Genomic DNA, 26,398 nt, shown 5'->3' with positions numbered 1-26,398 from the left:
AAAAAGAATATCTGAAAGAGAATACTATCGAAAGCTCTATTTGAAAGAGCTGTTTCGTCACCTACTACTGAAAAGATGTCACAAAGAAATAGATTCGTTTAGCGGCGTCTATGACAAGGCCGTTGGCAAAAGGAGAATTTCCCATTACCCCAGAAGCGTTCGGCCACTTTTGCAGATAATATTTGTTCCAAATTTAAGCAGTGGCTGGATCCGAAATGGGGAGTCAGTACGCTTTGATTACTTTCCAAACACGCTAAACCCACATCACGATTTTATTTTATTAGTCTATTGTCGGGTTGGAAAATCTGTGGTAAGATCTTAACGGGACCAAACTGCTGAGGTCATCGGTCCCTGATCTTACGCACAACTTAATCTAACTTAAACTAAGTTACGCTAAGGACAACACACACACCCATGGCCGAGGGAGGACTCGAACCTCCGACGGGGTGAGCCGCCCGGACCGCGACAAGACGCCCCAGGCCGCGAGGCTGCCTCGCGCATTGTCGGCTTGTTTCGTATACAGGGTGTTACAAAAAGGTACGGCCAAACTTTCAGGAAACATTCCTCACACACAAAGAAAGAAAATATGTTATGTGGACATGTGTCCGGAAACGCTTACTTTCCATGTTAGAGCTCATTTTATTACTTCTCTTCAAATCACATTAATCATTACATGGAAACACACAGCAACAGAACGTACCAGCGTGACTTCAAACAATTTGTTACAGGAAGTGTTCAAAATGTCCTCCGTTAGCGAGGATACATGCATCCACCCTCCGGCGCATGGAATCCCTGATGCGCTGATGCAGCCTTGGAGAATGGCGTATTGTATCAGAGCCGTCCACAATACGAGCACGAAGAGTCTCTACAGTTGGTACCGGGGTTGCGTAGACAAGAGCTTTCGAATGCCCCCATAAATGAAAGTCAAGAGGGTTGAGGTCAGGAGAGCGAGGAGGCCATGGAATTGGTCCGCCTCTACCAATCCATCGGTCACCGAATCTGTTGTTGAGAAGCGTACGAACATTCCGACTGAAACGTGCAGGAGCTCCATCGTGCATGAACAACATGTTGTGTCGTACTTGTAAAGGCACATGTTCTAGCAGCACAGGTAGAGTATCCCGTATGAAATCACGATAACGTGCTCCATTGAGCGTAGGTGGAAGAACATGGGGCACAATCAAGACATCACCAACAATGCCTGCCCAAACATTCACAGAAAATCTGTGTTGATAACGTGATTGCACAATTGCGTGCGGATTCTCGTCAATTGGGCCAACTGGCGGTGAATCGAGGAAGTACAGTACATACTGACGAAATTAAAATGAGCTCTAACATGGAAATTATCGTTTCCGGACACATGTCCACATAACATCTTTTCTTTATTTGTGTGTGAGGAATGTTTCCTAAAAGTTTGGCCGTACCTTTTTGTAATACCCCGTATTTAATAGATGGAAGTGCCCATATAGTTTGGAACAGGGTGTTATTCAAATATATTTTAGCGTGTCTAATATGGATGGGACGGTCGTAGATGGATGTGTGGAAAACTGGTGGATTGAAGCGATAGATTTTGAAGTACGGGAGATTGCACCAGGCTGAATTGGAGGGAACTGTTCAGAAGCTGAAAGTACTGGAAGGAAGGTGGTGTGTTGCCATTCTGGAAACATTTTGCTGTGCTCAGGAGGTTGAGGTACATCGGATGGGTGAAATTCTGTACTTGTAAGTGTGTTATTAAACAGGTTCTTCCTGGTCACAGCACAAAGCTCACACTTGCTTGAACAGTATGTTAAAAACGCAGAGTCTCTCTTCAGACGTACTTCCACTTTGGCAATATTCGACAGGAATCATTTAGAAGAGTCTATAATAGACTGTATTGCTTTACTAACGTGCAATGTGACTTTTACTGAGAGATGCTTTGTCCCCCAGCTGCCGTCAGAGGGTTCTGGCAGTCTGCTGCCGGTGATGTTCATGATCCACGGAGGAGGACTCGCCCTGCTGTCGGGCAACGAGTCCTTCGCCCGTCCTGACTTCCTCATAGAGTGGGGCGTCGTCTACGTTTCCTTCAACTACCGCCTCGGAGTGCTGGGTGAGTACATGAAAAACTGTCAGCCAGCTCATTCGCGCTAATGGGTATTCGGGACAGTTCTACGAATTTAGAATATGCGTTCACAGGTACATCCGCTAATCACTGTGAAGACTGTGGAGGATGGGACTCTTTTATTCCAGATAGTTTTCTTCCGGTTGAAATACACACCTGGAAATTGAAATAAGAACACCGTGAATTCATTGTCCCAGGAAGGGGAAACTTTATTGACACATTCCTGGGGTCAGATACATCACATGATCACACTGACAGAACCACAGGCACATAGACACAGGCAACAGAGCATGCACAATGTCGGCACTAGTACAGTGTATATCCACCTTTCGCAGCAATGCAGGCTGCTATTCTCCCATGGAGACGATCGTAGAGATGCTGGATGTAGTCCTGTGGAACGGCTTGCCATGCCATTTCCACCTGGCGCCTCAGTTGGACCAGCGTTCGTGCTGGACGTGCAGACCGCGTGAGACGACGCTTCATCCAGTCCCAAACATGCTCAATGGGGGACAGATCCGGAGATCTTGCTGGCCAGGGTAGTTGACTTACACCTTCTAGAGCCCGTTGGGTGGCACGGGATACATGCGGACGTGCATTGTCCTGTTGGAACAGCAAGTTCCCTTGCCGGTCTAGGAATGGTAGAACGATGGGTTCGATGACGGTTTGGATGTACCGTGCACTATTCAGTGTCCGCTCGACGATCACCAGTGGTGTACGGCCAGTGTAGGAGATCGCTCCCCACACCATGATGCCGGGTGTTGGCCCTGTGTGCCTCGGTCGTATGCAGTCCTGATTGTGGCGCTCACCTGCACGGCGCCAAACACGCATACGACCATCATTGGCACCAAGGCAGAAGCGACTCTCATCGCTGAAGACGACACGTCTCCATTCGTCCCTCCATTCACGCCTGTCGCGACACCACTGGAGGCGGGCTGCACGATGTTGGGGCGTGAGCGGAAGACGGCCTAACGGTGTGCGGGACCGTAGCCCAGCTTCATGGAGACGGTTGCGAATGGTCCTCGCCGATACCCCAGGTGCAACAGTGTCCCTAATTTGCTGGGAAGTGGCGGTGCGGTCCCCTACGGCACTGCGTAGGATCCTACGGTCTTGGCGTGCATCCGTGCGTCGCTGCGGTCCGGTCCCAGGTCGACGGGCACGTGCACCTTCCGCCGACCACTGGCGACAACATCGATGTACTATGGAGACCTCACGCCCCACGTGTTGAGCAATTCGGCGGTACGTCCACCCGGCCTCCCGCATGCCCACTATACGCCCTCGCTCAAAGTCCGTCAACTGCACATACGGTTCACGTCCACGCTGTCGCGGCATGCTACCAGTGTTAAAGACTGCGATGGAGCTCCGTATGCCACGGCAAACTGGCTGTCACTGACGGCGGCGGTGCACACATGCTGCGCAGCTATCGCTATTCGACGGCCAACACCGCGGTTCCTGGTGTGTCCGATGTGCCGTGCGTGTGATCATTGCTTGTACAGCCCTCTCGCAGTGTCCGGAGCAAGTATGGTGGGTCTGACACACCGGTGTCAATGTGTTCTTTTTTCCGTTTCCAGGAGTGTAGTTCAAATGGCTCTGAGCACTATGGGACTTAACTTCTAAGGTTATCAGTCCCCTAGAACATAGAACTACTTAAACCTAACTAACTGCCCGAGGCAGGATTCGAACCTGCGACCGTAGCGGTCGCGCGATTCCAGACTGTAGCGCCTAGAACCGGTCGGCCATCTCGGCCGGCTTTTCTTCCGGTTACAGTCAAGAAAACGTGGCAGCTGCGCAGATACGCACGTCGTTCCAAGCCGCTGGGAGAGTCCGCCCTCTGTTCCAGACAGGTGGCCGCCTTAGGCTGCTGTCGCCCGAGGAGATAAGCACTTTGTCAGCCAGAAACGGCCGTCTCTCCTGCATATGCGCTGATTTTCTCACTTCGTACTCTAGTCAGAGACCATTTATTTCATCGAATTGTCAGTCATATTGGCATAGTATGGTAATACACTGTCCCGTCATATTAATGCAACAACATCTCAAAAGCAAATACACTATGTGATCACAAACATCCGGACACCCCAAAAAACATACTTTTTCATATTAGGTGCACCTACTGCCAGGTACTCCACATCAGCGACCTAAGTAGATATTAGACATAGTGAGACAGCAGAATGGGGCGCTCCGCGGAACTCACAGGCTTCGAACGTGGTCAGGTGATTGGTTGTCACTTGTGTCTTACGTCTGTACGCGAGAGTTCCACACTCCTAAACATCCCTAGGTCCATTGTTTGCAATGTGACAGTGATGTGGAAACGTGTAGGGACACGCACAGCACAAAAGCTTACAGCTTGACCTCGTCTGTTGACTGACACAGACCGCCGACTGTTGAAGAGGGTCGTAATGTATAATAATCTACCCAGACCATCACACATTAATTCCAAAATGCATCAGGATCCACTGCAAGTACTATGACAGTCAGGCAGGAGGTGAGAAAACGGGTTTCATGGTAGAGCGGCTGCTCATAAGCCACACATCACGCCGGTAAATGCCAAACGACGCCTCGCTTGGTGTAAGGAGCGTAAACATTGCACCATTGAACAGTGGAAAAATGTTGTGTGGAGTGACGAATCACGGTACATAATGTGACGATGCGATAGCAGAGTCTGAGTATGGTGAATGCCTGGTGAACGTCATCTGCCAGCGTGTGTAGTGCCAATACTGCAGTGGTGTTATGGTGTGCTCGTGTTTTTCATGCAGAGGGCATGCACGCCTTGTTGTTTTGCGTGGCACTATCACAGGACAGACCTACATTAATGTTTTAAGAACCTTCTTGCTTCCCACTATTGAAGAGCAATTCGGGGATGGCGATTTCATTTTTCAACGCGATCGAGCACCTGTTCATAATGCCTGTGTTGGAGTGGTCACACGACAATAACATCCCTGTAATGGACTGGCCTGCACGGAGTCCTGAACTGAATCCTTTAGAACACCTTTGGGATGTTTTAGAACGCCGACGTCGTACCGACATGGATACCTCTCCTCAGTGCAGCACTCCGTGAAGAATGGGCTGCCATTCCCCAAGAAACCTTCCAGCACCTGATTGAACGTATGCCTGCGAGAGTGGAAGCTGTCATCAAGGTTAAGGGTGGGCCAGCACCATCTTGAATTCCAGCATTACCGACGGAGGGCGCCAGGAACTTGTAAGTCGTTTTCAGCCAGGTGTCCGGATACTTTTGATCACATAATGTAGCTGCACAACGTGTATCAAGAGAGGATGAGGATCTGGAAGGTACTCTCAGGGATGAAGAGCCATGACGACTCCAGTATCGTGACCACATGCGTTAGGTTTTTCTGTCGAGGGTCTAGGACGCGAACAGCTCGATCGATACGGTCCCACAGATTCTCGATTGGATTTAAATTTGGGGAATCTGGCCGTCAGGAGAGTACAGTAAAGTCATCTTGGTGGTCTTTGAACCACACACGTACTTTACAAGCTCTGCGACACATGGTATTGTCATGTTGGTGGATGCCATCGTGCAGAGGGAAACAAACTGCGTGCAGGGGTGGATATGGTCCCCAAGGAATGATGCATATCTGTGTTGATCCACTGTGCTTCCAGAATGACCAGATCACCCAGACAATTCCACGAAAATATTCCCGACATCATAATTCTCCCTCTCCCGACATGGAAGCTTCCGACGACGTCGTACATCGCCAACGGACATCTGTCTGATGATGCATAAAGAGCCCTCCTGTCACAACTCAGTGGACATTCAGTTGTGGTACTGGTGTGCAATTTCCAGCCTTCGTCTCCGATGAAGAATAAGCTTGCGTGTATCAACCAGGCGCCTGATATGGAGCATTGTGCTGCCACCTACTGCCACGTACTCCACATCAGCGAACCTCAGTAGTCGTTAGGCATCGTGAGAGAGCAGAATGGGTCGCTCCGCAGAACTCGCGGACTTCGAAAGTGGTCAGAAAAGAGAACCATCAGTATGAATACCAAGAGCTCAGATGGAAAACCAGTTCTAAGCAAGGAAGGGAAAGCAGAAAGGTGGAAGGCATATAGAGGTTCTATCAAGGGCGGTGTACTTGAGGACAATATTATGGAAATAGAAGAGGACGTAGATGAAGATGAAATGGGAGATGTGATTTGCGTGAAGAGTTTGACAGAGCACTGAAAGACCTAAATCGAAACAAGGCCCAGGGAGTAGACAATTTTCTACGAATTCTTTACAGACGAATAGAAAAACTATTAGAAGCCGACCTCGTGGAAGGATTCCGTAGAAAAATGGATCACGTGAGGCAGTACTGACCCTACGACTTATCTTAGAAGATAGATTAAGGAAAGGCAAACCTACATTTCTAGCACCTGTAGACTTAGAAAAAGCTTTTGACAATGTTGACTGGCATACTCTCTTTCAATTAAGGTGGCAGGGAGCGAAAGGCTATTTACAATTTGTACAGAAACCAGATGGCAGTCGTGCGAGTCGAGGGGCGTGAAAGAGAAGCAGTGGTTGGGAAGAGAGTGGAGACAGGATTGTAGCTCATTCCCGATGTTATTCAATCTGTATATTGAACATGCAGTAAAGGAGTAGGAATTAAGATTCATGGAAAAGAAATAAAAACTTTGAAGTTTGCGGATGACATTGTAATTCTGTCAGAGACGGCAAAGGGCCTGGAAGAGCAGTTGAACTGAATGGACACTGTCTTGAAAGGAGGATATAAGATGAACATCAACAAAAGCAAAACGAAGATAATTGATTGCTGTCGAATTAAATCAGGTGATGCGCTGGGACTTATATTAGGAAATGAGAAAGTAGTAGATGAGTTTCGTTCGCTATTTGGGGACCAAAATAACTGATCATGATTGAAGTAGACAGGATATAAAATGTAGACTGGTAATGGCAAGGAAAGCGTTTCTGAAGAAGAAAAATTTGTTAACATCGAGTGCAGATTTAAGGGTCTGGAAATCTTTTCTGAAAGTATTTGTATGCAGTGTAGCCCTGGATGGAAGTGAAACGTGGACGATAAATAGTTTAGACAAGAAGAGAATAGAAGCTTTCGAAATGTGGTGCTACAGAAGAATGCTGAAGATTAGATGGGTAGATCACATAACTATTGAGGAGATATTGAATAGAATTGGAGAGAAGAGTAATTTGTGGCACAACTCGACTAGGAGAAGGGATTGGTTGGTAGGACACATTATAAGCCGTCAAGGGATCACTAATTTAGTACTGAAGGGCACCGTGAATGGTAAGAATCGTAGAGGGATGCCAAGAGAAAGCATACACTAAGCAGATTCAAAAGGATGTGGGTTGCAGTAGGTACTTGGAGATGAAGAAGCTTGCACAGTATAGAGTAGCTTGAAGAGCTGCATCAAACCAGTCTCTGGACCGAAGACCACATCTACAACAACAAGTCAGAATGTTTTTGTATATTATTTCTGATTATTGCAGTCTGGTAATTTAAAATGTGGCAGCCAGCCCCCAACGTTTCAATCAAGGTATCTGGTTGCTTAAAGTTTGCGACACTGTGCATGCGCGGCTTTCCGCGTGGGTCTCGTTACAGATAGCGATTAGTTGGCACCGGCAACAGCAACGCGTCCTACCCGGGCTGTCTACATCGGAGGTAAAGAGTGGCACTACTGACAACTCTTTGAAATCCGGGAGTAAACTGCAGGGTGCAAACGGCTATTTACAACTTGTAAAAAGACCAGACGACACTTATAAAAGTGGACAGGTGCGAAAAGGAAGCAGTGGTTGAAAGGGACGTGACACACTGTTGTAGTCTACCACCGATGTTATTCAATCTGAACATTGTGAGACCTTAACTTTTCCCGGCGAATCGAATGTTCAAATAACTTACGAACACCGCCGATATTTTGACAGGAGCACACCCTGCCATTCTGAAGGCACAAATGCAAGGAAAAAAAGTGTGCAAGCAAATTTAATAGTCTGATTTCAACAGCTTCCTTAATAATACTATCCCAATAATTTGACGTGCAAGCCAGAATCTCCGTGTTGTTGTATTCCATAGGATGACCGGTGTCGAGGCAATATATTGGTCAGACAATCAGGGCTGTGGAAGACCGGTGTATTGAACATAAGCGTCACACACGCTTGCAACAGCCGAGCAAATCCGCTATTGCAGAGCAATAGAGAAGCTGTTGAAATCAGACTATCAAGCAACCTTATTAACAGAGATGGTGGATTTTGTTTAAATGCTTCTTGGAATCCGGCTCTGTCTCTCATCAAAAAAACAGAGGGACAGAATTAACGCTACCTCACCTGTTAATTAATTAATAGTAACCATCGATATTTCTGATGTTGGTTATCTTTGGTTATGTTGACACTTGTTCTGTGTGTGGTGTCTTCCTTGTCTCTCCTCTCCTCTATGAACCGAGGTATTAAATTTGCTTGCACACTTTTTCTTCCTTGCATTTGTGCCTTGAGAATGGCAGGGTGTGCTCCTGTCGAAATATCGGCGGTGTTCGACGTCACCTGGCAGCAAACCCGTAAGTTATTTGAATCTGAACATTGAACAAGCAGTAAAGGAGGCAAAAGAAAAATTTGGATTAGGAATTAAATTATGAGAACAAAACGTCAAAACTATGAGGATTCACGACGGTGTAATTCTGTCAGGGATAGGAAGGACGTGGAAGAGCAGTTGAACAATAGGTAGAGCCTCTTGAAATGAGGATGTAAAACGAACTTCAACAAAAGTGAAACAAGGAAAATGGATTGTAGTCGAATTAAATGAGGTGATCCTGAGGGAATTATATTAGGAGACGAGACACTTAAAGAAGTGGATGAGTTTTGTCATTTAGCCAGCAAAATAACATGATGGCCGATATGGAGAGGATATAAAACGTAGATTTACAATGCCAAGAAAAGCGTTTCGGAATAGAAGAAATTTGTTGACATTAGTTATTAATTTAAGTGTTAGGTAGTCTTCTCACGAAGTATTTGTATGGAATGTAATTATGTATAGAAATGGAACATGGACGATAAACAGTTTAGACAAGAAGAGAATAGAAGCTTTTGAAATGTGGTGCTACAGAAGAATGCTGAAAATTAGGTGAATAGATCACGTAACTAATGAGGAGGTATTGAATATAATTTGGGGGGAAAGAAATTTGTGGCACAACCTGACTAGAAGAATGGATTGGTTGATGGTTGATAGGACACATTCTTAGACATCAAGGGATCACCAATATAGTATTGGAAGGTAGTCTGGCGGAGGGTGGGGGGTGGGGCGGGGGGGACGGAGGACTGTAGAAGAGGACCAAGAGATGAATACAGTAAGCACATTCAGAAGGATGTAAGTCGCAGTAGTTATATAAGGATGAAGAGGCCAGCACAGGACATTATAGTATGTAGAGCTGCATGAAACCTGTCTACTGACTGAACTCCACAACAACAAGATATACACACATCAGACATGTATTACAGGCCTCTGAGAGTGCCTTGTAAAGAAAATGAAGCTAAACATGCGACAACAAAAAACAAACAACGTTTTATTTAGTTGCGTAGACAGACCACATCTCCAAGAAGGTAACACTAGTAATTCCACATTCAGTATGTCGCTAGCCAGAGTGAAAATCGCAGTGACTACGGCGAATGAGGCTTTTTGGGGGTTGCAGTTTTTTTCTAAAAGACGCTTATTGTAATCACAAGTGCCGGCCGTGGTGGTCTAGCGGTTCTAGGCGCTCAGTCCGGAACCACTCGACTGCTACGGTCGCAGGTTCGACTCCTGCCTCGGGCATGGATGTGTGTGATGTCCTTAGGTTAGTTAGGTTGAAGTTGTTCTAGGGGACTAATGACCACAAATGTTAAGTCCCGTAGTGCTCAGAGCCATTTGAACCATTTTTTTGTAATAGCAAGTAATACTAGATATTTAATGAATATTAACTAACCACATCCTAGAGCCCATTAAAATGAACCATTCATCACACTGTTTTAGAAGATCGTAACGTAGGAATTGGGTGGGTACTAGGCACAGAATCACAACTTTTACTGCTCCCTATTGTTTCTCTATGGGAGTTCCGATCCTCCAACCGAATACTTTCCAATTGCCTTTAATTAAATTTGCAAGCGCTAATAATCACCGAAAAGTGGCAAGAAGGGTAGAAGTATTCTGAGCATCAGACACAGGTAGCTACTATTTATCTGTACATGCTCACTGTACACAGAGTGCTTGCCATATTGAGACGCAGTGTAATTTGGGAGTGCTTTGTGGTGATTGACTCTGTTTCCTCAGAGCAGCCTCAGACCTCTACACTGTTAGTGAGCCTTGATCGCGAGATACAGCTGTGTTGTATACCTTAGATGAATATATGTGCCAGTTCCTCATTACAGTACTGCAATACAATAAGAAGATAAATGAAATTAAACATTTTCATGACATAGCGTGCTACATTTTCATGACATAGCGTGCACACTATTCTTTCATCATGTTTAAAACAATGGCTGTGGCGTTAGTAACTGTACCGGTATACGAGGTTGTAAACAGCTGTGGTGATTTCTGTGTGTGGCGCTGCAGGCTTCCTGAGCACGGGGGACCGCGTGGTGCCAGGGAACATGGGCTTCAAGGACCAGGTGATGGCGCTGCGCTGGGTCAAGGACAACATCGCCAGCTTCGGCGGAGACCCCAACAACGTCACCATCTTCGGCGTCAGCGCAGGGGCGTGGTCCTGCCACGCCCTCGTCCTGTCTCCATTGGCCAAGGGTACGTACGTAACTACACATCATAAAAAAAAAACAGAACACCTTGAACTACTAGAGATAGGACGCTCTTATTCACCAGACATGTACATTAGTATCTTTTGCAGAATTGATTAGCATTTAAACCACGTTGGAAGGCGGGTACAAGGTCAAAACTGATATCGCGACGCGACACCACCTACTGTTAAAACTCTTGTTGTCGCTATAAACCGAATGGATCAGTATGACCTGAGCAGACGTGGAGGATGCCTCCCAGACGTATGCACGAACTGTACCGTCAAATCAGTGAGTTTGAAAGAGGGTGTATTATTGGTGTGAGAGTGGGATGCATCCATCTGGCAAACTCCTGCTCGTGTGGTACGAAGTGTTTCGGCAGTGCAGCGAGTGTGTGCACAGGGGTAGCTGTAGAACAAGACGAGACTGTTCAGGTCGCACCACGCAAACCACCACCTCCAAATCCCCTTCCCCAGCCACTCCGAGAATGTCGACACCTCATCCGAATGGCTTTGCAGGACAGATCTCCGTCCTCCTCAGCTCTGGCGCAACAATTGAACAGTGGTGATAGTCCGTCGCCGTCTATTACTGCATGGGTTAAGTGCGCGTCGTCCAATTCTCCGACTACGTTTGACGAATGTGCAGAAACACGCTATATGGCAATGGCGTATGGAACGACGCCACTGGGGACGCATTTTGGTTTCTCGCAGACGGGGGGAGCGGCGTCCGCCCCCGGTATATGAGTGATAGCCGGCACGGTAGCTCAGCGTGTTCGGTCAGAGGGCTAGCCGCCCTCTGTAATAAAAAAACTGACTTCATGGAACAACAACGAACTGAAACGGGTGTCTTTCGACGTCCGCCCAGAGCAGATACAACGAACGAAAACGAACAAAATGAGATTAAAAAAAAAAAAAAAGTGGTCAGCGCTACAGAATGTCAATCCTAAGGGCCCGGGTTCGATTCCCGGCTGGGTCGGATATTTTCTCCGCTCAGGGTGTTGTGTTTTCCTAATCATCATCATTTCATCCCCATCGACGCGCAAGCCGCCGAATTGGCGTCAAATCGAAAGACTTGCACCCAGCGAACGGTCTATCCGATGGGAGGCCCTAGTCACTCGACATTTACATTTAGGAGGAGCGGCATCACAATGACTGCATTCGCACAACGCATACAGCACCAGGTGAAGTGGTGTGGGGTGCTACTGGATATAATCACAAATCACAAGTGGTGCTTGTCAGTTGACCTACGTGAATGAGACCTTGCGACCTGTGGCCATATCCTTCCTGCACAACACCCCAGACGCCATTTTTCAGCAAGGCAATGCACGACCACATGTTGCTGCAGAAACACGTGCCTCTTTGGTGTCACAGGATGTCCTGGCCCTCCATATCACCAGACATGTCGCCAATCGAAAAAGTGTTGGACATGGTGAAGTGACAGGTGCAGCATTGTGACCATACGCCAACTACTGAAGATGAACTTTGGATGACTATACCAAAGGACGCCATTCGCGCCTTATACGCTCTCGATGCCAGTACGCATGGAACATCGTGAATGCAGTGTGGATGGCAATACGAAAGGACGCCATTCGCGCCTTATACACGTTGATGCCAACATGCATGGAACAAGCTAACAGTGGTCATGGCGGACCCTGTGCCTACTAGGCAACAGTCAAATGCTGAGCCGAGGTGACAAATGCTAATCAGTTCTGCGGAATATACTAATGTACACGTTCTGTGAATATGAACATCCTGTCTCTAGTCGTTCAAGGTGGTCTGTTTTCTCTGAACATGACTATACCTGTCACCACATTTCGGGACGTGTACTGCGTAAAAGGTGTGATCATATTTTATTCTATTGAATAAAGAACACTGCTCGATGAAAGATTATTTACGGGAACACAACACAGTATTCCTGGACTTCGTCAGAAGAAGAAATCTTAAGTTCAACGGACAAAATACACTCATGTTCATAGATTAAGAATAATTGCAGAATGTGGTGCCACTTAAAGTGGCACTACACAAAACTGGCGCTAGTAGCATAGGAACATAGGGAACACATACGACACAGATCTGTAAGTCCACAGTATTGGTGAGAAGTTGAGAAAACCGTCCCGAAACACATGTGCTACAAAACGCCACTGTTTCCTGCGCATGTACCCCGACATCAATATGAGATATGATAACCATGCACACGTACACAGGCCGCACAACGGGTTGACATAGTCTGGATCAGGTGGTCGGGCAGCTGCTGGGGTATAGCCTCCCATTCTTGCACCAGTGCCTGTCGGAGCTCCTAAAGGATCGTAGGGGTTTGAAGACGTACAGCGATACGTCGACCAAGAGCATCCCAGACAGAACAGGCAGGCCACTCAGTTCGCCTGATATCTTCTGTTTCAAGGTACTCCTCCACGATGGCAGCTCGGTGGGGCAGTGCGTTATCCCCCACCACGATGAAGGTGGGACTCACTGCACCCCTGAAAAGGCGGACATACTGGTGCAAAATGACATCCCGATACACTTGACCTATTACAGTCCCTCTGTCAAAGACATGCAGGGGTGTACGTGCACCAATCATAATTCCACCCCACACCATCAAACCACGACATCCATACAGGTCCCTTTCAAGGACATTAAGGGCTTTGTATCTGGTTCCTGGTTCACGCCAGATGAAAACCCGGCTAGAATCACAGTTCAGACTATACTTGGACTCGTCGATGAACATAACCTGGGACCACTGTCTGTTCCAATGACCATGTACTGTGTTCTTCACAACAGGCTTTACGGGCTATGACCAGGAGTCAGTGGAATGCACCTTGCAGGTCTCTGTGCGAATTAACCATGTCTGTTCAGTCGTCTGTAGACTGTGTGTCTGGAGACAAGTGTTCCAGCGCTTGGAAACGTCTCTTGTATGCTGGAATCGTTGTCATTGTCGAGATCACACTCTGTGGCAAACGGAGGGCCCGTGCTACGACCTGCTGTGTATGACCAGCCTCCATCCGCCCTAGTATTCTATCCCTCATAACGTCATCAATATGTGTTCTTTGAGCCATTTTCAACACACAGTCACCATTAGCACATCTGAAAACGTCTGCACACTTACTCGCTGCACCATACTCTGACATGCACCAACACACATCTACGTATGTGGATTGCTGCCAGCGCCACCGTGCGACGACCGCAGATCAAATGCACCGCATGATAATACTCCGAGGTTATTTAAACCCGCAAACCACCCGACAGGGCGTTGTTTCACCATGTATCAGCATTATCCTTAATTTACAGGCACGAGCGTATTACTCAGTCCCTAAGGACGGCACACTGGTAACTGTAGGTGGTGTAGGATTGGTACCAGTATTCATGTTACCATCTAGTGCTGACATAAGTGATAACAGTACAGTGGTGTGCATGTGCCAGTCGGTTGCTTGCAATCGGCTCAGTACGGTGGTCGGACGTGGGGGTGTGGCAGGATAGAGGAAAGGGTGAATCGTGTTTTCATATACCCATGATCACAGTGTGAATGACATTTCCCGAATTGTTAATGTATCAACGTAACCTGTTGTGAAGAAAATCTAATCGTCTGGGAAGAATGTCACCCCATGTGAATGACTATCAGTTTCCAACCCCACAATAACTGCTACTGCCGGTGAATGCAGGTCTACTTCTACACGTCCATCAAGATGTACGTATTCACTACGCAGACCATCGTACGGTGTATGGAGGAGGGTACCTTGTACCGCTACTAGTCATTCCCTCCCCTGTTCCATTCACAAATAGAGCGAGGGGAAAACGACAGTCTGTATGCCTCCAGATGAGCCCTAATTTCTTGTATCTTATCTCCGCGGTTCTTATGCGCAATGTATATTGGCGGCAGTAGAATAATTCGGCGATCAGCTTCAGACGTCCGTTCTGTAAATTTTCTCAATAGTGTTCCCCGAAAGGAACGTTGCTTCCCCTCCAGGGATTCCCATTTGAATTCCCAAAGCATTTCCGTAACATTTATTTTTTACGTGTTGTTCGAACCTCCAGGTAACAAATTTGGAACCCCGCCTCTGAAGAGCTTCGATGTCTTCCTTCAGTCCGACTTGGTACGGATTCCAAACACTCGAGCAGTACTCAAGAACAGGTCGCATCAGTGGCCTATATGCAGTCTGCTTTACGTATGAACTACACTTCCCTACAGTTCTCCCAATAAGAAGTCGAGCATTCGCCTTCCCTACCACAATCCTCAGATGCTCGTTCCACCTCATATCACTTCGCAACGTTGCGCCCAGATATCTAAACGACTTGACTGTGTCAGGCAGGACACCACTTACAGAGAACACGAACATTATAGGTATGTTCTTCGTACCCACCCTCATTAACTTACATTCATCCGCATTTAATACTAGCTCTAATTCACCATACCAACATCAAAATATGTCATTGTCGTCTCTATTTTCCTACCGTCAATCAACATCGACAGCTTACACCACAGCATCTTCAGCAAAGAACCGCAGGCTGGTGCCATCCCTGTCCGCCAAATCATTTATGTACCGAGTGATCGAAAAGTCAGTATAAATTTGAAAACTTAATAAACCACGGAATAATGTAGATAGAGAGGTAAAAATTGACACACAAGGAAAAAAAAAACAAAGTATTGCTAGACGCGTGAAAGATCTCTTGCGCGCGTCGTTTGGTGATGATCGTGTGCTCAGCCGCCACTTCCGTCATGCTTGGCCTCCCAGGTCCCCACACCTCAGTCCGTGCGATTATTGGCTTTGGTGTTACCTGAAGCCGCCAGTGTATCGTGATCGACCGACATCTCTAGGGATGCTGAAAGACAACATCCGACGCCAGTGCCTCACCATAACTCCGGGCATGCTTTAAAGTGCTGTTCACTACATTATTCCTCGACTACAGCTATTGTTGAGAAATGATGGTGGACATATTGAGCATTTACTGTAAAGAACATCATCTTTGCTTTATCTGACTTTGTTATGCTAATTATTGCTATTCTGATCAGATGCAGCGCCATCTGTCGGACATTTTTTGAACATTTGTATTTTTTTTTTGTTCTAATAAAACCCCATGTCATTCCAAGCATGTGTGTCAATTTTTACCTATCTACATTATTCCTTGATTTATTCAGTTTTCAAATTTATACTGACTTTTTGATCACCCAGTATATGGAGAACAACAGTGGTCCTGTCACACTTTCTTGGGGCACTCCTGACGATAGTCTTATCTCAGATGAACACTCGCCGTTGAGGGCAACATACTGGGTTCTACACTCCTGGAAACTGAAATAAGAACACCGTGAATTCATTGTCCCAGGAAGGGGAAACTTTATTGACACATTCCTGGGGTCAGATACATCACATGATCACACTGACAGAACCACAGGCACATAGACACAGGCAACAGAGCATGCACAATGTCGGCACTAGTACAGTGTATATCCACCTTTCGCAGCAATGCAGGCTGCTATTCTCCCATGGAGACGATCGTAGAGATGCTGGATGTAGTCCTGTGGAACGGCTTGCCATGCCATTTCCACCTGGCGCCTCAGTTGGACCAGCGTTCGTGCTGGACGTGCAGACCGCGTGAGACGACGCTTCGTCCAGTCCCAAACATGCTCAATGGGGGACAGATCCGGAGATCTTGCTGGCCAGGGTAGTTGACTTACACCTTCTAGAGCACGTTGGGTGGCACGGGATACATGCGGACGTGCATTGTCCTGTTGGAACAGCAAGTTCCCTTGCCGGTCTAGGAATGGTAGAACGATGGGTTCGATGACGGTTTGGATGTACCGTGCACTATTCAGTGTCCCCTCGACGATCACCAGTGGTGTACGGCCAGTGTAGGAGATCGCTCCCCACACCATGATGCCGGGTGTTGGCCCTGTGTGCCTCGGTCGTATGCAGTCCTGATTGTGGCGCTCACCTGCACGGCGCCAAACACGCATACGACCATCATTGGCACCAAGGCAGAAGCGACTCTCATCGCTGAAGACGACACGTCTCCATTCGTCCCTCCATTCACGCCTGTCGCGACACCACTGGAGGCGGGCTGCACGATGTTGGGGCGTGAGCGGAAGACGGCCTAACGGTGTGCGGGACCGTAGCCCAGCTTCATGGAGACGGTTGCGAATGGTCCTCGCCGATACCCCAGGAGCAACAGTGTCCCTAATTTGCTGGGAAGTGGCTGTGCGGTCCATTACGGCACTGCGTAGGATCCTACGGTCTTGGCGTGCATCCGTGCGTCGCTGCAGTCCGGTCCCCGGTCGACGGGCACGTGCACCTTCCGCCGACCACTGGCGACAACATCGATGTACTGTGGAGACCTCACGCCCCACGTGTTGAGCAATTCGGCGGTACGTCCACCCAGCGTCCCGCATGCCCACTATACGCCCTCGCTCAAAGTCCGTCAACTGCACATACGGTTCGCGTCCACGCTGTCGCGGCATGCTACCAGTGTTAAAGACTGCGATGGAGCTCCGTATGCCACGGCAAACTGGCTGACACTGACGGCGGCGGTGCACAAATGCTGCGCAGCTAGCGCCATTCGACGGCCAACACCGCGGTTCCTGGTGTGTCCGCTGTGCCGTGCGTGTGATCATTGCTTGTACAGCCCTCTCGCAGTGTCCGGAGCAAGTATGGTGGGTCTGACACACCGGTGTCAATGTGTTCTTTTTTCCATTTCCAGGAGTGTATTATGTATGCTCGTACCTTCGTTAACAGCCTGCAATTGGGCAGCGTATGAAAATCTTTCTGGAAATCTAGAAATATGGAATCTGCCTGTTGCCCCTCATTCATAGTTCGCAGTACATCATGTCAGAAAAGGGCAAGCTGTGTTTCGCACCAGCAGTGCTTCTAAAACCATGGTTATTCATTGACATAAGCTTCTCAGTCTCAATAAAGTTTATTGAAATGCCTGGGCTAGCAGGAGAGAGCGGATTAGCTTGTGGAAAGGGACCAAAATAAGTTGCTGTCAGCTTCATTCAACGTACAAACTTTATTCATCAACACACGATATTACAACAAGGATGCAAAACACGCAAAACTTTAATCGGCCTCCTTTGATTAACCTTAGATCGGCTGAAGGCCACACTCAATATCCAAGAAACAAGGCCTAAGCAAGAAATTGAAATACAAGGTTCTTCTGGAGGTTTCACCCAAGAATAAATCGTCAATCTAAACAGGCTGAAGGCATTAGCAATTTAATTTTAATGGAACTTGGCTGGAGGTTGCATATTAAGCAATAAGAAAAGTTACAATGAAAAGGTTTATTAACGGACCCTACTTTCATTTGGACAGTTTCGTCAATAAGCAAAATTGGCACATTTGGGGGACCAAAAATCCGCATTTTGTCATCGAGAAGTCTCTTCGCCCTCAACAGGTGACTGTGTGGTGTGCAGTGTCCAGTGACGGAATAATCGGTACAATATTCCTTGATGACACGGTGACTACCAAACAGTACATAAAGGTTTTGGAAGATGATTTCATCCCCATTATCCAAAGTGCCCCTGATTTCGACAAGATGTGGTTCATGCAAGACGGAGCTCGACCCCATCGAAGCAGGAGAGTGTCTGATGTCCTGGAGGAGCACTTTGGGGACCAAATTCTGGCTCTGGGGTACCCAAAGGTCACTGGTATTGGCCTTGATTGGCCGCCATATTCTCCGGATCTGAACATATGCGACTCGTTTCTGTGGGGCTGTATTACAGACAAGGTGAACAGCAATAACCCCAAAACCACTGCTGACCTAAAAACAGCCATTCAGGTCATAGATGCTCCGACATTTCAGCGGGTCATGCAGAATTTCGCTAATCGTCTGCGCCACATCATCGGCAATGATGGCACGCATATTGAAGATGTCATAACATGAATCCGATTATCGGTAGTGACGTTTACGTGTTGAATAATGTGTGTGCACGATCTAGTAACTAATTTACTTTTTTTTCATATAGTCCAATAATTGTCACCCAGTATGTATGACATAAGCTACCAGTGTCGAGCTACACGTTCCCTGTCACGTGATGATCATTCACAAGAGATCCCTCACCACTGTTCTTATCGCCCTCTTATCACAATGTTTGTGGCTCTGTAGGCCACTTTATTTACCACTTTACCATGTACAGCAGTAGCCAAGATCTGTGGGAAACGGGCATTACCTGAGCATTGTACTTCTGACAACATGAGGTTTTGGATTCAACACATTTATCAAACCATGAAAACAGTGGACGATAAGCACAGGATAAATGTCAGAGAAAAGAAGTATTATATTACGGTTTTACCAGTGTCTTAATTTCCTGATTATGTTTCTACATTCGAGCTTGGTGACTCAGTGGACTAATTAGACAAATATTGGGGGTTTGGTCAGTCTCAGTAATTTCACGTGTGTTCTCTCCTTTCTTTCGCCTTTTACAATGCTTCTTAATGAGAAAATGCCGAGCTGCATTGTGATTTGGAATCCACCTCAAACTGTATGTCTTCCCATAACTAACTGGGTAGACAGTTCAAAGGTTGGAGGACGGCAATGAGTACCACCTCTCACATGACTGTGCAGTAAAGTACTTTAATGTTCAAACCGACCTTCGCATTGATGACACCTTTATCTTCACATTCTTGTGTTACGACCCTTGCAGGCCTGTTCCACAAAGCCATCGCACACAGTGGTGTGGCTGTGGCGGACGGCGTGTGCTCCGACCGCATGCGGGCTCGCTCCTTCGCACTGGGCGCACACCTGGGCCTCAAGACGGACGACTCTAAGCAGCTGGTGGACTTCCTGAGGAAACAGCCCGCGCAGCTGCTGATCGAGAATGCGATGTTTGGTCGCACTGAGGAGGTATGCCACCAAATACACCTGCGTGTGTATTCCGAAATAGTATCTTAATATTGCCTGATTTTGAAGTGCTTAGTCACGTGTTTTGGCTCTGATAGTCAGCTGTTTCGCGGTTTCGATTAGAGTCGACAGAGTTGCTAACAGTCAGGCAACCTCATTGCGGAAGCGTCAAATTGGGCAACATCATCTGGGCAGTGTCAAATGGGACAGCGTCAATTCAACAAACGTCGTTAGGTGCAGTGTTAAACTGGACAGCGTTAAATGGTGCTACATCAAATGGGTCAGTGTCAAAGGAGGCTGCATGAAATCGGAGAGCATCATGTGGAGCAGCATCTAATCAGACAGCATTAAAGGCGGCAGTGCCAAATAGCGCACACTATATAGCTGAGCATTTCCTTCTGTCAAAATTAATTACCTTCATGAATATCACGGATCAAAATTATTGCCCTTTGCAATACCACAAGCTCTGAGGGAATTTGGTGGGAAGGGCAGAGGGTTGAACAGATGTAAGGCAGTAAGGCTAGTTTCGGATTGGTAAGTCATCTTAAGAATTAAAATAAAGTAATTCCAGTAAGTTAAGTAATTGATGTGGCTGTTTATATTCAGACATTATTAAATTGCTACCTGGATTTGAGGCAGTTGTCACTGAGTACCGCCTTTCCGAGAAGTTTTAATACATGCCACTATTAACGAACAGTGAAATGTTCTTATATTGGCTTCGAGTGAAGGGTGTGGATCATAAACTGTTCCAACTCTGTACTGACCACACCACATTTTTAGCTGGTGATCGATACTAGTTTCCCTCTGGGTTTATTCAGTGACTGGCGTCCACCACACGTTGAATAAGATCCCTCCATTTCATGACAAATTTTTTGTAACGTCTGTAGCTCATGTGCTTAACATCCTTTCGGGTGTTAGGCCGCATCGACATTAAACACTAAAATGTAATACATAAAAAATATTCGGTTGGTCGCGTGGACTGACAACTCGTTAGAAGAAGAAATAGGAGTTGATATACACTCCTGGAAATTGAAATAAGAACACCGTGAATTCATTGTCCCAGGAAGGGGAAACTTTATTGACACATTCCTGGGGTCAGATACATCACATGATCACACTGACAGAACCACAGGCACATAGACACAGGCAACAGAGCATGCACAATGTCGGCACTAGTACAGTGTATATCCACCTTTCGCAGCAATGCAGGCTGCTATTCTCCCATGGAGACGATCGTAGAGATGCTGGATGTAGTCCTGTGGAACGGCTTGCCATGCCATTTCCACCTGGCGCCTCAGTTGGACCAGCGTTCGTGCTGGACGTGCAGACCGCGTGAGACGACGCTTCATCCAGTCCCAAACATGCTCAATGGGGGACAGATCCGGAGATCTTGCTGGCCTGGGTAGTTGACTTACACCTTCTAGAGCACGTTGGGTGGCACGGGATACATGCGGACGTGCATTGTCCTGTTGGAACAGCAAGTTCCCTTGCCGGTCTAGGAATGGTAGAACGATGGGTTCGATGACGGTTTGGATGTACCGTTCACTATTCAGTGTCCCCTCGACGATCCCCAGTGGTGTACGGCCAGTGTAGGAGATCGCTCCCCACACCATGATGCCGGGTGTTGGCCCTGTGTGCCTCGGTCGTATGCAGTCCTGATTGTGGCGCTCACCTGCACGGCGCCAAACACGCATACGACCATCATTGGCACCAAGGCAGAAGCGACTCTCATCGCTGAAGACGACACGTCTCCATTCGTCCCTCCATTCACGCCTGTCGCGACACCACTGGAGGCGGGCTGCACGATGTTGGGGCGTGAGCGGAGCAAGTATGGTGGGTCTGACACACCGGTGTCAATGTGTTCTTTTTTCCATTTCCAGGAGTGTATAGGAGACATGGGATACCGTATTAGAATCAGATTTTAAAAGAGCTTTGGAAGACCTAAGATTAAATAAGGCAGTAGGGACGGATAACATAACATCGAAGTTTCTAAAATCATTGGAGGAAGGAAGTGGGAACAGAACCACTACTCACGTAGGTATTTAGAATGCATGAGTCTGGCAACATACCATCCGATTTTGGGAGAAACATCATCCACACAATTCCGAAGATCGCAAGGGCCGATAATGCATCCAAGTTACTGACAAGAAGAATATACAAAAAGTGGAAAAGAAAATTGAATCGCCCAGCTTTAAAACCCGCTAAACGATTCATTAGTTGAACCAAGCAAATCACGAAAAGTATGGGCAGTATGTTTTCTACAAGATAAACGAACTGTTTTGTTTTTAAAAAACTGGGAGAAAATCTTTTTTTCTATTGTGTAATGTGTACAATCTCAGGCTGACTGTCTTTTTTATATTTTTATTCAAAATTTCCGAATAGCAGGTTTTTGCAACCATAGGACCATTTTAGTATATTTTGCAACAGTTGTAACATTGCTTTCATGTGCGCTCTAGTACCATAGCTATGCAATTTTTTTTAAAATAAAGTAAATAAATAGGTGAATAAACAATTAAATAAATACTAAAGATTTAATAAATAATTATCTTTAGCAAAAGCTCAGTGCTGAAAGTACCACTGGAATTTACGATCGTTTTTAAGGAATCAAACGAAATAGTAAAGGAAAACAAAATACACTCTTGGAAATGGAAAAAAGAACACATTGACACCGGTGTGTCAGACCCACCATACTTGCTCCGGACACTGCGAGAGGGCTGTACAAGCAATGATCACACGCACGGCACAGCGGACACACCAGGAACCGCGGTGTTGGCCGTCGAATGGCGCTAGCTGCGCAGCATTTGTGCACCGCCGCCGTCAGTGTCAGCCAGTTTGCCGTGGCATACGGAGCTCCATCGCAGTCTTTAACACTGGTAGCATGCCGCGACAGCGTGGACGCGAACCGTATGTGCAGTTGACGGACTTTGAGCGAGGGCGTATAGTGGGCACGCGGGAGGCCAGGTGGACGTACCGCCGAATTGCTTAACACGTGGGGCGTGAGGTCTCCACAGTACATTGATGTTGTCGCCAGTGGTCGGCGGAAGGTGCACGTGCCCGTCGACCTGGGACCGGACCGCAGCGACGCACGGATGCACGCCAAGACCGTAGGATCCTACGCAGTGCCGTAGGGGACCGCACCGCCACTTCCCAGAAAATTAGGGACACTGTTGCTCCTGGGGTATCGGCGAGGACCATTCGCAACCGTCTCCATGAAGCTGGGCTACGGTCCCGCACACCGTTAGGCCGTCTTCTGCTCACGCCCCAACATCGTGCAGCCCGCCTCCAGTGGTGTCGCGACAGGCGTGAATGGAGGGACGAATGGAGACGTGTCGTCTTCAGCGAGGAGAGTCGCTTCTGCCTTGGTGCCAATGATGGTCGTATGCGTGTTTGGCGCCGTGCAGGTGAGCGCCACAATCAGGACTGCATACTACCGAGGCACACAGGGCCAACACCCGGCATCATGGTGTGGGGAGCGATTTCCTACACTGGCCGTACACCACTGGTGATCGTCGAGGGGACACTGAATAGTGCACGGTACATCCAAACCGTCATCGGACCCATCGTTCTACCATTCCTAGACCGGCAAGGGAACTTGCTGTTCCAACAGGACAATGCACGTCCGCATGTATCCCGTGCCACCCAACGTGCTCTAGAAGGTGTAAGGCAACTACCCTGGCCAGCAAGATCTCCGGATCTGTCCCCCATTGAGCATGTTTGGGACTGGATGAAGCGTCGTCTCACGCGGTCTGCACGTCCAGCACGAACGCTGGTCCAACTGAGGCGCCAGGTGGAAATGGCATGGCAAGCCGTTCCACAGGACTACATCCAGCATCTCTACAATCGTCTCCATGGGAGAATAGCAGCCTGCATTGCTGCGAAAGGTGGATATACACTGTACTAGTGCCGACATTGTGCATGCTCTGTTGCCTGTGTCTATGTGCCTGTGGTTCTGTCTGTGTGATCATGTGATGTATCTGACCCCAGGAATGTGTCAATAAAGTTTCCCCTTCCTGGGACAATGAATTCACGGTGTTCTTATTTCAATTTCCAGGAGTGTAGGTCTATTGTAGATTTATTGTAGGAAAACACAATGCACTCAATTACGAAAATAATAATTTGAAAAATATAACAAAAACATACGAATCGTAAAAGAAATACCTCGGATCTGACAGTTGTCTACGGACATCGCCTATCATCACCGCGGGTACTAAACGTAGAAAACGCCCAACAAAAACACCAAGAATGGTTGACAAGAAAAGTTTACAACATCTCCGTTACCTCCGCGTCCAGTAACTCGAGAGGCTCCTCCTCTCTTTTGTTAGGTACTTGTACTTCTTCTTGGCCTTGAAAAACTGCAACATAAAATTTTAAGGCTTTCCTGTTGTTACCAGCTATCACCATAATGCTTAAGTAGCAAAGCTTTTGCATCTTTTACTTTAGCATTTTCAATACTGTACCTTTCAGGACAAGAACAAGCCTTCCGGTATCTTTCAACTCCTTTCCTTCTTTGAGAATGCTTTCTGGTTCTTGAATCTCCACGTTATAAAACTGTTTCTCTTGTATAAAACAAATCTTTCTGTTCTTGCTTTTGGTTACACATACCCTTTTAGCTTATTGAAAGAGGAAGTGCCATCTACCTGTTTCTTTAAGCACATGAGCCGTGACTGCTTTCTCCTGTCCCTCACATCGCAATCGTCTCCTAAGAAAACAATATTCGCGCATTTTCTCTCGATTTTAATATATCCGCCAGGGTTTTCGATAACTTTCCCCTCTGTATGGGGGGGGGGGGGGAGACAATGGGGAACCACATTTCAATCTTTTCCACAGCAGGGAGCACGCTGTTCAAAAACCAGTGCATTATCATTCCGATCATGGTTTTGTTCTTGTTTGACCTCCACTGTCATCAACGAACAAACGAACCTTTTTAATAATATCGAGATTGCATTCGCACAGTGTATGGTGCACAGCAAACGCTATCAGGTTTGAACCCTTTTCGTAGTCGCTCTCAAACGACACATACGAGTAGACTTTTTCCGAAGTGTGGGGAGCATGAGAATCGCCAGTGCAAAATGTGAAGGTATCCAGGTACGTCTGCCTTGAGAAATAAGTGACCCGATCAGTCAGTTCTGGAAGAGGCGCGTTCTTTTGGCGTTATAGGTTATAGCGACTACTCTTTCTTCGTCTTCATCTGACCTGTCATAAGAAACATTGGTCTTTTTCCCCATGAACGACGACCTCCGCTTTTAGTTTCTACTTTTCACTCGGAACTTTTTCTACACTTACTCGAGACTCCAAACTCGCCCAGGTAGAACACTTATCTACAACAAGTGAAGCAAATCCAGTGTCAAAATTTTTGTTGAAAATGCTTCCATAAAAGTCGTAACGTTTCTGGGTAAGCGGCGCTGTATGCCACCCACATTTTCTTGATCGACAGGTCTGAGCTCAGATATCCGCGCTCACAGTTCTTTGCTGTGGAGTTGTGTTTTTCCAGAGGTTTAAAACGTGTAATATGATTGATCAAATTAGAGTATATGCGGAGAATCGAAAACCTCCAATTCAGTTTTCGTTTCAGTGAGACATTTCAACTTCTTATTTTTCCATCACATTTGCGTTCATATTTTCCACGCCTTTTCGGCTACCTGCGGAGTCTTAACAGTGGACTGAATCGCATGAAGTCCCGTTCATTGCCCAATGTTCCGAAACGGTGACGTACACATTTTTCCGATTCCCATTCTTACTTCAGTTGTTCCCTTTTTGTTTCGCTTGGTGTATCTCAAATATGCGACTTTCTCTCCTTAATTATACTGAATTCTTCTCGGTTTCTGCTGATACGTTTCAGGAGTTTCATATCTGTCATGTCGGCTGTGCACTGTATCTTACGTACCCTGCTTTATAACTACATTTTCAAACTTTCTTTTAACTTTTAATGTCCAATATTCTACATCGCAAACCTTGACCAAGTATAACATTTTACATACTTCATTCTTAAGTAAACAGCGCGGCGGTCTATCACGCCAAGGGGCCCGGGTTCGATTCCCGGCTGGGTCGGAGATTTTCTCCGCTGAGGGACTGGGTGTTTTGTTGTATTGCCCTCATTAACATTTCATCATCACCAGTGGAAGGCAACGGGACACGGCCACTGGAATCACTTCCCTAGACGCTCATGCGGTGGACCTCTTTGGCGAGGCTTCCCCCATGACCAGACCTGCCGTAAGGCAGAACACAAAGTTTTTACTCTTACGTAAAGGTGAAAAATCGAGCACGAAAGAATTGTTTTCATTTTTGGCAAATGTTATCTGGCTTCTCCAAACGGATCTTCTACTTCACTGTCAAATGTCAACTGTCAACTCTTCGGAATGCCATGGTTTAAGCACAGCCTACGGCATAGTTTCGATAGTAATTCTTTCGCTTTGCAGACTACAGGTAAGGCATTACTGCACAATATACTTAGTTTTACCTCTACAGACATTGTGAAGAAAATATGGAACCGTCAAGAACAGGAGCACATTACCGTGGCTAATATACTGAAGGGGAAATTAGCTTCCAATCTGCTCCTGATGGATAAATACAGATGATGTATTGTTTTCAAGGGAATCTTGTACCATTCTTCGCCCAAAATAGTGTCCAGTTCCGGTAACGAGGATGGAGGTGGATGGAGATTGTTGTGTCTAAACAAGACAGTCTAGACACAGGGTGAGGTTACCGATAGGCACGCGTACACACACGCCGGCTGGCGTGAGTTCTGGAACAAGATACTTGATGAAT

The 26,398-nt window shown here is 46.9% G+C and overlaps 1 protein-coding gene across 1 annotated transcript in view; it reads left to right on the top strand.

Moving 5' to 3' along the window:
• Nucleotides 1-26,398, top strand: part of LOC126106563 (esterase FE4-like) — a 173,932-nt gene that overhangs the window by 37,589 nt on the left and 109,945 nt on the right. The window contains exons 3-5 of the mRNA XM_049912906.1: nt 1,924-2,083; nt 10,633-10,818; nt 19,437-19,636. Coding sequence (XP_049768863.1) covers nt 1,924-2,083; nt 10,633-10,818; nt 19,437-19,636 — 546 coding nt within the window. The remainder of the gene's footprint in view (nt 1-1,923; nt 2,084-10,632; nt 10,819-19,436; nt 19,637-26,398) is intronic.

The sequence above is a fragment of the Schistocerca cancellata genome, chromosome 10 (assembly GCF_023864275.1).
Source record: "Schistocerca cancellata isolate TAMUIC-IGC-003103 chromosome 10, iqSchCanc2.1, whole genome shotgun sequence".
Classification (NCBI taxonomy): Eukaryota; Metazoa; Arthropoda; class Insecta; order Orthoptera; family Acrididae; genus Schistocerca; species Schistocerca cancellata.
Note: the sequence above shows the minus strand (reverse complement) of the source record. Positions and strands in the feature narration are given on the sequence as shown.